This window comes from Triticum urartu, chromosome 5, assembly GCF_003073215.2.
Source record: "Triticum urartu cultivar G1812 chromosome 5, Tu2.1, whole genome shotgun sequence".
Classification (NCBI taxonomy): Eukaryota; Viridiplantae; Streptophyta; class Magnoliopsida; order Poales; family Poaceae; genus Triticum; species Triticum urartu.
In genome coordinates, this window is record NC_053026.1 from 18,457,024 (window position 1) to 18,472,906 (window position 15,883).

Consider the following 15,883-nt stretch of genomic DNA (forward strand, 5'->3'; position numbering starts at 1 on the left):
AAATTTAATTGTTCTAGAAACATTTATATGCATGGAGATATATAGCTAATCACGTCTTACGGTTGAAACTAGAAACTCAGTGTACATGGACAATTACTAGTGTCAATAGAAACGACAGAAGAAGGCAAGACACGGCCGGAGTAGGAAGAAGAGAGGTACCTCCGCACCACATGGGATGGGAACGGGATTGATGGAGCCCTACGGGATTGATGGAGCCCTCTATATAGGATCGATAAGGAGGAAAGAAATATCGAGTCCGGCGTTTCGGTGCCCAGACTCATCTGCACCCGGTCAGAGAAAGTAAAAAAAAATTCAAAAAGATCCCAAAAAAATTGTATGGTAGAAAATTTATTGTCTTTTTTTGCCGAGAGCTGCTCAGATGTTCAAATAATATGCATGTGAGCAGATCTTATGCATCAAATAATCTACCACAAAAAAACAGATTTCTTTGAATTTTTCTAGTATTTGTTTTAATCTTTTTCATCAGCACGGATGCAGCTGAGCCTCGGCTAAGAACTGGAAAATCAAGAAATATCTCTTCTCCGCTGGTGAAAGCAGTGCGGCCGGAATACACTCGAAGGTACGCGGCAACCCACAAAAAAGGGCAACCGACGTAACAAAAACGTGGCAGATGAAGAGAATCACGGTCAAAGCGGCAATAAAAAATCTCAGAAAAATAGAACCCTTACAGACCTAGAGTCTTTAGGATGTTGAAGTATGTTGACAAGCATCCAAAGAAAAGAAGATAAAAAAGGGAGTTCGAAAAGAAGACCAAGAATCATTGTCACAAGCTGCTGTGGATTTCTTCTTGTGGGTGCATGAAGATCAAATTCAAACCAACTCAAACCAAAATTCAGAAACAATCAACCGAGTACCATGCGTGACAAGTCAAACATGCTCCAGAGTATGCAAAACCATGCAAGATCATAAATCCACAAACACTACCGTAGCTAGGAATCACCAGATAGTTCAAAGAATCAACATGGGATCAGCTTAAGTAATCACAGGAATGCTCATTAAGATATTAATAAGGGCAAAGTAAATAACAAAAAAGAACTGATTGGCTGCACGTACAAGTAACTTTCACGGGCATTGATGATTTACAGCGTGGCAAAAACATCACTAACATAAGGTTTTGACAACAGGAGTAGTCACCATAACCACTAGTACATCATACATATAAGACCTATGATTATCTTCACCCTTCAAAGTAGGACTATGAAAGGTCACACATGCGACGAAGTAACCCCACTCGGCCCTTGCGATCCCGGTCCCAAATCCAGATAAGACTCTTCGGCAAACTTGGGCCAAAACAACCTGAAAAACAGAACAGTTCAGAATCCGTTAGTGCACCGGATTTTAGTAATACTTTTTAGCAGTACAGTAAACCAGTAAAAAATGTACTCCCTCTGTAAAATAATGTAAAATCGTTTAGATCACTAAAGTAGTGATCTAACCGATCTTATATTACTTTACAAGAGGTAGTATTTCTTAAAGATTGCCCCCTTCAGGAATGAACACGCCTGCAAACACAGAAAAAATGCAGCTTCAATAAAAAAAGATAGACGCAAGAAGTAACACCAAGTAATTAATTAAATGTGGACTCTAATTGTTCAAAAAAAAAGTGAACTCTAATTCAAATACCACCCCTGTTCAAGCTTCGCATGCATTCCAATGAACATTCCTGCCTGCCAATGTAGCATATCAGATCCTTGCTTATAGAGAGCCACAAAAACACACCGTACCATACCAAAAAAAATGCAAAAATGGAAGGTGATAAGACAGATTAAACACCACTTGCTACTGCTTGAATGCTAAAATGACATGTTGTCACACTAGCTGACAAGGGGGCAAGGGGTTCAATCTCCTAGTGGTGCAGACCTTTATTGGTACCTTAACACTGAACCCAAGGTAGTTGATTGTATCGTAAGTGTTATAACAGAATATTGATTAATGTTTAAATAACTGCATATATATTTCAATAGCCACTGCACATATTAACAATTAAGAAATAAGAGAGACTCACGTTGATTGATCACACGAACATGGTTAGCTCTGGACGGCTGAAGATGTCGTTGTTTCCAAGATCGCCTAGTGCAGGATAAGAAGCCACAAGTGCATCCTGTGCGCCAATATACAGCGAGTTGTAGATCTTCCAGTATACTTCACGTACTTTCCTTGCTGGATGGAAGACGCCTTGAAGGCAATAATTCAGAACCACGGCTGCGCCTAGAGCAACTCGCATTCCCTCGATAGCTTCCATGACGGCATTTATGAGATGGGGAGATGTCTCAAATATGTTGGGCCAGACATAGTTGAGCAAATGGACAAGAGCATCCTCACAACCCAAGCCTGCAACTCCTAGAGCCATATGCTTGATAGCAGACGCAGCAGTCTGCCTGTGAACCAGATCCCTGTCCATCAGTGCATCTTCAAGCAAGGGAGCGACCGCATATATGTAATCTTTGCCCATCTCACCAATATACTCAAAGAGGAAAGAGAGAGATTTCAAAACACCATTTTGGACATTGAGCTCCGGAACCCGGTACTCATTCATGAGGGCAGGCAAAACTGTGAAAGGTGAGCAAGTTTCAGCAACAATAGCAATTGCTACAGTCGTGCAAACACGGTTCTGTCGCTCCTGCACCTTCAAGTTATTCAACAGAGTGGCCAACACATCCTGAGGCCCGATTGCCTTGGCAATATAACCAAATGTGTTCACAGTGGCTCTTCTGATACCCTTCTTGTGAGCCTTCAACATTTCCAGCAGCTCAAAACAAATCCTCATCCACTCCCGAGCTGGTACGAATTCTGCTCCGCGATCAGCTATCCTACCAACTAGATCAATGCAGTTCTCTTGGACCTTCTCATGCCTATTTTTCAATATGGGGGTCAGACGAGGAAGAAGATCCTTGATTGGAGGCGTCATCTTAGTCATGCCAATTACATTCACGATAGCCTTCAACGCTCCGAGAATTGAACCCAGCACCTCAGGATACTCCTCCCCCAAGTACTCATATAGCACAACACCCAGGTGACCCATAAGCTGTTCCTCCTGGCACTGCTTCATCACAATAGCTATCCTTGAGATCAGATCAGCAGCTTGTTGCCTAACTTTTGCACTCTTGTTGTTCAACCGCCACTTGATGGTACCACATATCTGCGGAAGGTAAGGCTTGACCCTCTGGCCAAGCGCATTCACAACAGCTCCAAAGCCATTAAGCATGACATTTGCATCATCACTTGTCTGCTCCTGGAAAGCATACAGGATGCCATCAATAAGCAGCTCCTCCAGACGAGGATCAATATCCGAGGTACCCAAGTTGGCCACCACCTTCTCAATTGTTTCCATCACCATTCTCCTGTAAGGCTCACTTTCATCTTTCAGATCCTCAACAATCTTCCCGACGATATCAGGAACTCCCACCTTGTTTGCCATCTCTACTGTTGTTTCCACAAGTTGCTTATAGTTCCTACGATCTAGAGCCATTCTCCTAACCCAGAAGTGTTTGAAGAACGCTGAAAGGACTCTGTGACTCCGGATACAATCAGGATCTAAACACTGTGTGCTGATGACACACTGACTCCGGATATAATCAGCCTGTACACCCTCTGTACTGACACACTGCTTCACAACCTTCAGGACAATCTTCTTCATCTCTTCATCCGGGGACTTGAATTCTCTGATTAAGACTGGCATCACACCCTTCGTGTAGAAACTGGCATACTCAGCATCCATAAGAGGGATGATGAAACCAATAGCCTTCAAGAAGGCAGCATGGACCTTTCCACTGTGAGATCTGGTACCCTTCCAGAGAGGCCTCAACACACTATCAAAACTTTCTATACCATAGGGCGCAGCAGCTTCAGCAAGTGCAGCAAGAGAGAGAGCAGTGATTGTCCGCACTTTCTGGTTCTCATCAGTTAGACCATGCTCAATAATCTCAACTAGGTTCTTAAGGTGAGGCAGAACAGCACAGCCCATGAGAATAGCAATCTGCTGAACAATCTTGATACCAGTGTGTCGAGCTTGCCAGGACTTCTTACTCTGACAAACAGCCTTCAAGAATGGGAGGAGGGCGGGGATACCCAAAGCAGAAGCCACCACACTGAATGCCCTAGTAGTTGTATTCCTCACATACTCGTCAATGTTATCAATATCCGGTCTCATAGCGGCAATCATAGTAGCAAGACCGGCAGCTTTGCTAAGATTTGAGATAATCTCCCTGCCCTCAGCACGAGCGTAGTAATCCTCATCAATCAAAAGTGGCTCGATAACTACAAGAATCTTGTGCACAAATGGACGGACCAGCTCATCCACTACCGGAACAGGGCTCTAAGCCGACAGCCAAATGTATGCCGACGGCCACCGTCGGCCTAATCCGAGCTATGCCGACAGCTAGATCCTGGCCGTCGGCGTACAATGGCCGTCGGGCTATCCCCGTCTACGCCGACAGCAGCCGTCGGCACATCACAGCCGTCGGCTTATCCCGGACTACGCCTACAGCTGCCGTCGGCATATATAAGCCGTCGGCATAGATGCGGGCCCGCCGACAACACTCATCACGGCCGGCTAACGACGTCAAATCTATGCCGACGGCCGTGACGGGTGGCCGTCGGCATAGATACGGGTGACACGTCACCGATCCAGAGCGCACCGACCAGGACCTATGCCGACGGCAGCCGTCGGCATAGCTGACACGTCATCGATCCGCGGCGCTGTCCATCTGCCCTGGCCGCAGCTATGCCGACGGCTTTGCCGTCGACATAGTTTTTTTTCTTTTTTTCTTTTTTTCCATATAGTATTATTATTATTATTATTAAGCATACAGTATGTGTTAATAAGCATACATATAGATTGTGTTAATAAGCATACATATAGTATGTGTTAATAAGCATACATACATTATTTTTCGGTTCTGTACAGACCAGTGTGACCCCCCTCACGAACGGTGCCGCCGCCAGCCGGCAACTGGAATGGGGAACAACCGCATCGGATCTATACGAAGGGGACTTTGCTCCAAGTGTTCATATATATCGGATGACCTACCACAACCGGATGGTGTTATGCCATGTCCGAAGAGGCGGCACGCATCTCCGGGGTGTGGCCCCGTCACGGACGGCGCCGCCGCCGACACCTGGAGGAGGGGAACGGGCGCGTCGGGTCTACATGGAGTGGATGTATCTGTGGGTTTGGCCCGGATGTTGCTCCCGGGTGTCTCTATGGGCGGACCTGACACAACCGGGTGGAGAGGTCCACTGGTCAAAGCCCGTCCGTGCAAAGTCAAAGGGCTAGATCCCGTGGTCAAACGCTACAGGGTTAGCCGGGACGGGGGCCCTGGGGGGTAGCAATGCCACCGGAGCGTCGTACCGGGCCCTCATACATGCGGGGTGGTGTTGTGGCATGTCGGAAGAGGCGGCACACGTCTCCGGGGTGTGGCCCCCGTCACGGACGGCGCCGACGCCGGCACCTGGAGGGGGAAACGGACGCGTCGGGTCTACACGGAGAGGATCCTGCTGTGGATCTGGCCTGGATGTTCCTCCCCGGTGTCCCTTTGGGCCGACCTGACACAACCGGGTGGAGAGGTCCACTAATCAAAGCCCGTCCGTGGGAAGTCAAAGGGCTAGATCTCGTGGTCAACCGCTCCAGGGTTAGGCGGGACGGGGGCCTTGGGGGGTAGCAATGCCACCGGAGCGTCGTACCGGGCCCTCATACATGCGGGGTGGTGTTGTGGCATGTCGGAAGAGGCGGCACACGTCTCCGGGGTGTGGCCCCCGTCACGGACGGCGCCGACGCTGGCACCTGGAGGGGGAAACGGACGCGTCGGGTCTACACGGAGAGGATCTTGCTATGGATCTGGCCCGGATGTTGCTCCCCGGTGTCCCTTTGGGCCGACCTGACACAACCGGGTGGAGAGGTCCATTGATCAAAGCCCGTCCGTGGGAAGTCAAAGGGCTAGATCTCGTGGTCAACCGCTCCAGGGTTAGGCGGGACGGGGGCCCTGGGGGGTAGCAATGCCACCGGAGCATCGTACCGCGCCTCATACATGTGGGGTGGTGTTGTGGCATGTCCGAAGAGGCCGCACGCGTCTCCGGTGCGTGGCCCCCTCACGGTCGGCGCCGCCGCCGGCACCTGGAGGGGGGAAACTACCGCATCGGGTCTACATGGAGTGGATTTAGCTGTGGGTTTGGCCCAGATGTTGCTCCCCGGTCTCCACTGGTCAAAGCCCATCCGTGCAAAGTCAAAGGGCTAGATCCCGTGGTAAAACGCTACAGGGTTAGGCGGGAGGGGGGCCTGGGGGGGGGGTAGCAATGCCACCGGAGCATCGCACCGGGCCCTCATACATGCGGGGTGGTGTGGTGAAATGTCCGAAGAGGCGGCACGCGTCTCTGGGGCGTGGCCCCCCTCACGGACGGCGCCGCCGCCGGCACCTGGAGGGGGGGAAACGGACGCGTCGGGTCTACACGGAGGGGATCTTGTTGTGGGTCTGGCCCGGATGTTGCTCCAAAGTGTTCCTATGGGCTGACCTAACAAAACCGGGTGGGAAGGTCCGCTGGTCAAAGCCCATCCGTGCAAAGTCAAAGGGCTAGATCCCGTGGTCAAACGCTACAGGGTTAGGCGGGACGGGGGACCTGGGGGGTAGCAATGGCACCGGAGCGTCGTACTGGGCCCTCATACATGTGGGGTGGTGTTGTGGCATGTCCGAAGAGGCGGCACGCGTCTCCGGGGTGTGGCCCCCGTCACGGACGGCGCCTCCCCTCCCCTCCCCTCTGTGTGGTTCCGGGAGAGGAGAGGGCTGAGCGGTTAAAAAAAATTAAAAATCTATATGAAATAATAATACATAAAAAAGGAAAATTATAACTATAAAAAAATTTAAAAATCTATATAAAATAAAAAAAATAAATATATAACTATAGGAAAACATTAAAAAATTTATATAAAATAAAAAAGGAAAATAAAACTATGCCGACGGCAAAGCCGTCGGCATAGCTTAGGCCATACGGTAGGCGTTACGCGGATCAGTGACGTGGGTAATAAAAAAATATAAAAAAATTTAAAAAAAGTATGCCTCGGCATAGGTGACACGTGGCCTCCTCACGTATGCCGACGGCTTAGCCGTCGGCATAGTCTGCCTTATCCACCCGCGGGGCGAACCCCCTCCACTCATTCCCCATCGCGCCCCCGACGCTGCGGTGCTCCCCGCCGCCCCCACGCTGCGCCGCCGCTCCACCCGCACCGCTCCCCGCCGCCTGCCGCCGCCCGTGCCCCTCCCCGTCCCTCGCCCCGACCCTCTCCGCCCCTCCTCGCTGCGCCGCCGTCCACCCGACCCCGCCCCGGCCTCCCAACCCCACCCCGACCCCACAACGCCGCCGTCCACCCGGCCCGCGCCGACCCCTTCTCGCGCCGCCACCGGCCGCAGGGCTCCCCGCCCTGGCTCGGCCTCCCGGAGCCCGCAGGCCGCCCTAACGAGCACTCCTGGGCGCGGCTTCGGCCGGCCCTGCTTCGATGAGCACTCCCGCCCCAGTGAGCTCCTCCCTTCATCGCCAGACGCCGCCATGCCCGCTCCCAGCCCCAGTGAGCTCCTCCCTCCATCGCCAGACGCCGCCGTGCCCGCTCCCAGCCCTAGTGAGCACCCGTTGTTCTCGTTGCTTGTGTTCATGGTGGCTGGATGAATAGATAGATGCTAGATAGATGGATGGATGCTAGATGAATATATAGATGGATGCTAGATGAATAGATAGATGGATGGATATTTAGATATATACTAGATAGTTTTGTGTAGTTTTATTAGGTATTTACATACATACTAGATAGTTTTTACTAAGTTTGTGAATATAGATGAATTAGATGTTGGGCAAATTTATGATAGATGGATGGATATTGGTCAAGTTAGTGTTATGGTCATGTTGATTCATATATAAGAAGCAAATCGAGGCACTTGGTTTCTAAAATACTTAATAAAGATTTTTTTTGCAATTTGACATTTTGTTTCATGTCGATTCATAATGTTGTGCCAAATGGTTAATGTGAGGTGAAGACCTAATTTTTTTCACTTGATGGAATTAACAGGATTTGTGGTGTTCCCATCTTTGTGGAGTGACCGTCGACGTTGGAGGTGTTGGTCCAGGATCGTCCCTCCTTTGATCGACTACATCCTCTACATCGGAGGGTGAGCAGCAATTCCATGACCCCGTCACTTTTTTTCCATGTCACTAGATTAAATTTTCACATCAAGTCGCGTAACCTAGGTCTACCGTCCGAAAGGGTTGCATCGATAAATATGCATTCAATTGCATATTTATCACCGCAGCTCTTTCGGATTGTCCAGCGCTTTCCACGGACAGCCCGAGGATGTGTAGATTGGGTACGTTGTTCATGCTCTACCCCGTTCCGAGACAGGATTTCGGCGGCGCCTCCCTGTTGTTCTCCGGATGCACATTCTCTCGGCATTTTGCCGAGACGTGTATCTGGAGAACAGTGGGGAGGTGCTGCTGAAATTTTGTCTCGGAACGGGGTAGAGCGTGGACAACGTACTCAATCTACACATTCTCGGGTGGGATTAGGACCCATCTTTACCTATTAGAGATGTAGGTGGATTAAACGCGGTAGAAACTGAAAATTTGATGTGATTAATTTAAGTGAATCCTTAATTATGTTGTTTGGGTTGCAAAAAAGCAGAGGATGGCAGATAATCAGTGGATGTACAGTGGTTTTATCCGTCGGAATCGAGTAACATCAGAGTGGATCGCGAAAACCGATGTGTATTTGAAGGAGATATTCCGTCGTCCAATGAGAATTATCCCACCATGCCCCTGTGCGAGATGTGCCAGACGTCAACGTAGAAATCAGACGGACATGAGTGAGCATCTTCGCACGCACGGATATATGCCAAACTTTGACATGCCGCCGATAAACATAGCCGAGCAGGACCGTGGTAGAGAGGAGGTGATGCGACAACGCATCGATGGATATGAGGACGACGGGGTCAGGGACATGCTAGATGATGTCATTGTTGCAGAAACGGCAAATGCGACACCTTCAGAGAATGAACCGGAGGAGCCGGAGGCAACCGCAAAGGCCTTCTTGGAGGTCTTGGCCTCGTCGAAGAAACCTCTTTATGCGGGTGCGAAAATATCTCAGCTGGATGCCATCTTGCAACTGATTGCAGTCAAGGCTGAGTATGGCTGTAGCCAGAAATGCTTCGAAGCATTCCTGGGAGTATGGGCTAACAGCCTCCCTGAGGGTCATGAACTGCCGAAAAGCATGTACGATACAAAGAAAATCATGAAGGTACTCTCTATGGATTATGAGAAAATAGATGTTTGCCCGAAGAATTGCCTTTTGTTTAGGCACGAGTATGCGGATGACAAGTACTGTAGGAAGTGCGGTTCGTCTCGGTACATTGAGGTGGTCGGTGAGGATGGTGAGAAAAAGCAGCTAACCATCCCCGTTAAGGTTCTTCGATATCTTGATTTTATAAAAAGACTGCAGCACCTTTTCATCACGAAGGAGTCTGCCAAAATGATGAAGTGGTATAAGGAAGGTATAAGGTACAATCCAAAAAAAATCATACATCCATCGGGAGGGGAAGCATGGAAGTCATTCGATGAAGAATACCCCGAGGAAGCAGCCGAGGCTGGGAATGTTAGAATAGCCATATCAGGTGATGGGTTGAATCCATATGGTATGTCGTCCAATCCATACAGCTGCTGGCCTGTGTTTGTAATTCCGCTCAATCTTCCTCCCGGTGCCCTAATGCAACGGAAGACCATGTTCTTGTCACTCATCATTCCGGGTCCTGACTACCCGGGGAAGCAATTGGGTGTGTTTATGCAGCCGCTTGTGGATGCTTTGCACCATTCTTGGTACTTTCCGAGGTTGACATACGACCGGGATTTGCAGAGAAATTTCTTGATGAAAGTTTGGTTGCACTATTGCATGCATGACTTTCCCGGCTATGCTCTATTCTGCGGATGATTTGGCTGAGTAAGGGTGGCAAGTATGTAGCCTTTGACCTGCATCGACAGTTCCTCCCTCCAGACCATCCAGACAGGGAAGACAAGAAGAACTTCACGAAAGGCCGGGTTGTTCATGAAGTAACCGAGATTCCAACATTTTCGGGGGCAGATGTTCTTGCTCAGCTAAAAGCTCTCAAGCCTAAAGTCAAAGGCAAAGGCAAAGCCAAAGCCAAAGGCTTCGAGGGATATGGTGAGACGCACAACTGGACGCACATTACCCCCTTCTCGCAGCTTCCCTATTTCAAGGACCTCAAACTTCCTTACAATATTGATGTGATGCACACCGAAAAGAATGTGGCAGAGTCATTTTTCCACACGATCCTCAACATTCCTGATAAGACGAAGGATAACGTAAAAGCTAGAGCCGATCAACAGAGAATTTGTGATAGACCACGCCTGAACATGAAGCCTCCCACAGGCGGTCGTAAAAACTGGTTCAAGCTAGATGCTGACTTTGTCCTTAAACCGCCAGAAAAAAAAGAAGTACTTATCTGGCTAAAACAAATTTTGAAGTTCACCGATGGTTATGCATCGAATATAAGTAAGGGAGTCAATCTTTCAATGGGTAAAGTGACCGGCCTGAAGAGTCATGACTACCATATATGGATTGAGCGGATAATGCTGGTGATGGTTCGAGGCTATGTCCCCGAGCATGTCTGGCGAGTGCTTGCCGAGCTTAGCCATTTCTTCCGCACGCTCTGTGCTAAAGAAGTAAGTAAAGAGGTGATTGAAAAATTGCATAAGAAGGCACCGGAGTTGATAGTCAAGATAGAGAAGATCTTTCCGCCAGGCTTCTTTACTCCGATGACACATCTCATTCTGCACCTCACGAACGAGCTATTGTTGGGGGGCCCTGTGCAAAATCGCTGGCAGTACGGCCCTGAGAGGCAGAACAAGCATCTCCGACGGAAATGTGGAAACAAAGCTAAGATTGAAGCTTCCATAGCTGAGGCAGTTATCCTAGAGGAGGTGTCAGACCTCAGGACATCATACTATCCAGACCATGTTCCCCATCTGCATAACAAGGTGCCTCGATACAATATAGAAGAGCCCAAGTATCAACCCAGGCTCGATCTATTCAACGCGCAAGGTGGGAGGGCTGGGGCCTCGAAATCTTATAACATGCCACGACAAGAGTGGGAGGACCTCATGTTCTATATCTTGCACAACATCAAGGAAGTTGAGGAAGTGTGGATGAGGTAATACCACTACACCATTCCTTTATGTCTTCCACATCATCATGTTTCATGTTCACTTAGTCCCGGTCTAACACCGCTTATCTTTTTTTAGTGATTTCGTTCAAGAGGAATGGACGGGAGTGAATCCTCCTACTGAGGCGGAGGCACTTACTCTTCTCCGTCATGGAAACCCTGGACGTAAAAATTTTGTTGCTTGGTTCATGGAGAAAGTAATTTTCCACAATCCCCTATTAAATACCTACTTCAACATTTATTAGTTAACCGAACTAATGCACGCAAAAATTTCCATTATACTTGTAGGGAAAAGATCCGAACATATCTATGGATGATGAATTGAGATGGGTTTCCATGGGTTTTGACCCTGCCGTCGTGACATGTAAAAAGTATGATGTGAATGGGTATCGCTTCCATACAGAGGAGCACCAAAACAGCCGCCCCGATCCCAAAACTATAAATACTGGAGTGTACACCCCCGGTCAAAATTCAGTAGACTACTACGGAAGGGAACAAAATATATACGAGGTTAAATTCCGCCAGGGGCGTGAGACCCTAAGTCTGCCTGTGTTCAAATGCCGATGGTTCGATCCGCAGGAGGGGGTAAAACATACGCCTTCCATTGGTTTGGTCGAAGTTAAACCATCAACCGTCTATGCCGGAGCCGATCTCTTCATTGCGGCTACCCAAGCTACACAAGTATATTATCTGCCTTACCCATGCCAGAAAGTGTATCTAAAGGGTTGGGAAGTTGTGTTCAAGGTGTCGCCACATGGTAAGCTACCAGACCCGAATGAAGATGATTACTACAACATTAACCCCATGACATACGAGGGAGTGTTCTATCAAGAGCAACCTGATGATGATGATGATGATGATGTGGTTAGAAACGATGACGCTAGACCATTGGGTGATGATGATGTGGACCCAAACGTCGACGATGCATGGAATGATGGTGAGACCATTGTCAATGAAAATGACATACTTATGCTAGAAAAGTTAAACGAAAACGCTGACGACGAGGAAGAGCCTCCACCTCCGTCGGACAACGAAGATGATATGATTGATAGTGATGATGAGACGGACTGAGAAAGAGGTTACAACAGTGATGATTCATATGGGTTCTAGCAGATGTACGTTTCAAGTATTTTTTCTATAGTTTAGGAATATGCCTTTTTATGCATTTTTATTAATGTGTTTATTATCATGCCTTTTCCTTCATTTCATTAATTTACTAATTGCTTTTTCTCTTTTCAATGCAGGTTCATGGAACATGGGCAAGGGGAAGGCCGACGGCGTGGGTTTCCTATGCAAGGTCGTCGGCCTGCCTAGTCGGAGTGGTTGAGCACGTAATCCTCCCCCTCGGCTACTTGACGATGACTCCTCACAGGGAGGTCGAGGGAGAGGTGCCCCTAGAGGAGGAGGGGGCGGGGGGAGAGCCTCTAGAGGACGAGGTGCTGGGGGGAGAGCCACTACAGGGGGTCGCGGCTAGAAAGAGCGCACCCTCACCGACTTAGGGGTGTTGTCTTCGAGGCCCTCCTCTAGTGAGGCAGGCGAGGAGGAGGAGGAGGAGGAGGTGGAGGAGGAGGCAGGCGAGGAGGAGGAGGAGGTTGGGGAGGGGGAGGGTGGTGGCGGGGATGATGGTGGTGACGGGAAGGGGGTTGACACGAAGGGGTGGCTGCGTGGCAACGCAAAGCTACCAAAGCAGGTTCCTGCTACTGAGGAGCAGAAGTGGCTCATTGAGCCCACGGGAGAAGAGTAAGTGGTTCATTATGTTGCTTGTCACATGCTTATTCCAGTTGTTATTTATTTTTCTTGTCACATGCTAATAGTTCATTCTTTTGCAGCAACTGGATATATTCTAAAGGGGTCCGTATTCCCAACGGCCTCATCACCGTCTTGCTGAAGTTATATTGGCCGGGGTTGTACTGTCCTGATCCAGTCAGGCAGCCGGACCGTCGGGTTTTGGCCACGAGCTGGGACCACTGGGAAGCGGCCCACCACGCAGACCATGAGACCCATGCCAAGGCCGTGATCACTACTTTCTGGGTGAGTTCTCTTCAGAAGCACAAGTCCATTCTAGTTTCATGAATGATTTAACTCATGGCTTCTCCCATTCTTGTTTCATGCATGATTGTAGAAATTCTATCAAGTTCTTCCGGAGCACAGGGCTAGAGTGGACCAGATCGTGCTGCGCCAATACAAGAAGAAGGCCCGCCAGATGCAGTACGAGGTGCGCTATGTGGCCATCTCCACATACTACCACGACTATCTTGGTGTGAAGATGACCAAGGAAGAAGCGCGGAGGATGGGCATTACCTTGGAGAGGCCCGAGTTCTTGGCGGTAAGTATAAAAGATTTTTCATTATGCTTTCATTATGGTTTCATTACCTTGTGGTACATTATGCTTTATGCTTTATGCTTCCATAACACCAATTTGGACACACCTACATGCCATTATGCTTTTATTATGTAGGTGTGTCCAAATTGGTGTTATGGAAAAGACGAGTCCTGGGCAGCATTGGTGGATCTATGGTGTGATGAGGCTAGAGCCTGGGTGGCTACGAGAACCAAAAATAAGGCTAACCGAGGGACGGAGGGAGTACATGCTCAGGGAAACCGAAACCACTATCTCCACAAGGCAGTTAATGTATGACTAACCCCATTAAACATTCTTCTTCTTCTATTTACCATCACTTTATTATGTATGACTAACCTCTGTTTGGTGGTGCAGGAGGAGAAACTGAAGCGGCCGCTCTCACACATGCAGGCGTGGGAGATCGCCCATACGCGGAAGGACTCCAAGCCTGGCGAGCCCAAGTACTACGGCAAGAAGACCGCGGGGAGGAAGAAGGCCTACTCCGAAGCGTATCTAAAGTTACATCCTGACACACCTGACCCCATTGCGGCGCCTCTGGACGACAGGGCGGTGGTGAGCATGGGGCCCAAGGAGCACGGTCGGGAGGCGGTTCTCGATGCTGTGATCACTCCTGGTATCTCCTACACACAGCTTCATCGGATCGACCCGAGCCTGAGCCAGCGCACGAGCCAGCCAGTGACCAGTACACAGTACCTCTTTCAGGAGCAACAATCTGTAAGTATTTTCCCTCTTATCTTCATTTCTCACTTCATTTTCCGCATTTAGTAGTTTTATGAGTTCCATCATGTCATACCGTAGGCCTACATGGAGTACACACGCCAGGAGACCATGGCGTGGCATCAGAGGCTTTATGAACATCAAGTGCAGAGGGATAGCCAGATGCAGCAGGCTTTTCAGGATATGGCGGCCGGCAGGTGTCCTCAGTTCCCTCCAGCACAATGCCCTCCAGCACAACCAGTGCTGATGAGCTTTGAGGAGTTTGTGGCACAGAACGCTGGCCCCTCGCCGGTTAGTTCATCCCCAATCTATTCACCCAAAGCATGTCATGCCTTTCAACACAGTCATATATCCCGTGCATATGTCTTTTCAACATCCAGGGAACACGTGGATCTACCGTTGGCGGCGGTCTTCGCAGCACTCCAGAGACACGGAGCCGACCACTCCGATCCACAGAGGCGGAGGCGGAGGCGGTCTTGGCGGTAGCGCTGCTGCTAGCACTGACGACCTGGGCTTTGGCCGTCTTGGCGGTGACGACCTCCGCGGTGCTCGATGATCCTTGTGTGGTGATGATGCTTGAGATGACTTGTGTGTGGTGATGATCATTTAGATGACTTGCGTGCTTCTCTATATGCTTATGTTGGTTGTGATGATGTTCATTTAGAGACTTGTGTGTGATGATGCTTATGCATATATTGTTGTGATGGTGCCGGATGATATCCCGTTGTGTTTTATATGTCTATCTCATCATATATATCTACTGATATGTGCTGCAATTTGAATTGAATTGATCTGAAAACAAACAGAAAAAAGAAAAAAAAAGCAAAAGCAAACTATGCCGACGGCTAGGCCATCGGCATAGGGCTAGCGTGAGCTCCCAGTAGCTGACACATGGGCGCCTATGCCGACGGCATTGCCGTCGGCTTAGTTTAAAACTGTGCCGACGGCTAGGCCGTCGGCATAGGCGCCCACGTGTCAGCTACTGGGAGCTCTGTATGAAGGACTATGTCGACGGCCAGGCCGTCGGCTTAGTTTCAAATTATGCCGACGGCCCGGCCGTTGGCATAGACTTGGTCCTAGAGCAGCTGCTGGTCGCCACGTGGCACCCCTATGCCGATGGTCTAGCCGTCGGCATAGGTTTTGACTAAGCCGACGGCTAGGCCGTCGGCATAGGGGTGCCACGTGGCTATCAGTCATTGGGCAGACTTGACGGCGGCCGCCGTTAGGCGTGATAGTTGCCGACGGCCGGGGCCGTCGGCATAGATGTACGGCCCCCGTCGGCGTATCATATATGCCGACGGCTTTTCTAAGCCGACGGCCTCCCTGGCTGTGCCGACGCATATGTTGCCGACGGCCCTATGCCGACGGGGGCCGTCGGCATAGGTCTACCCCGACGGGACTCAGGCCTATGCCGACGGCCCTTGCCGTCGGCATAGGGGGCGATTCCGGTAGTGATCCAGCTTATACAGCACCCTGTCAATAACCTTCACCAGGAGATGCCGCTCCTGGTCCTCAAGCGTTGGCTGCATGAGCAATGGCAGGATTCCATTGAACAGTGGGCCAGCACCAAATT

At 49.7% G+C, this 15,883-nt stretch overlaps 1 protein-coding gene across 1 annotated transcript; it reads right to left on the bottom strand.

Moving 5' to 3' along the window:
* Positions 1-1,972: 1,972 nt before the first annotated feature.
* Positions 1,973-7,559, bottom strand: LOC125506649 (splicing factor 3B subunit 1-like). Its single transcript, XM_048671420.1, has 2 exons — positions 7,157-7,559; positions 1,973-4,320 (listed from the first exon to the last, which is right to left on the bottom strand). Exons 1-2 carry the CDS (start codon positions 7,557-7,559, stop codon positions 2,036-2,038), a joined length of 2,688 nt encoding a protein of 895 aa, XP_048527377.1. The 3' UTR covers positions 1,973-2,035.
* Between the last annotated feature and the right edge of the window lie 8,324 nt (positions 7,560-15,883).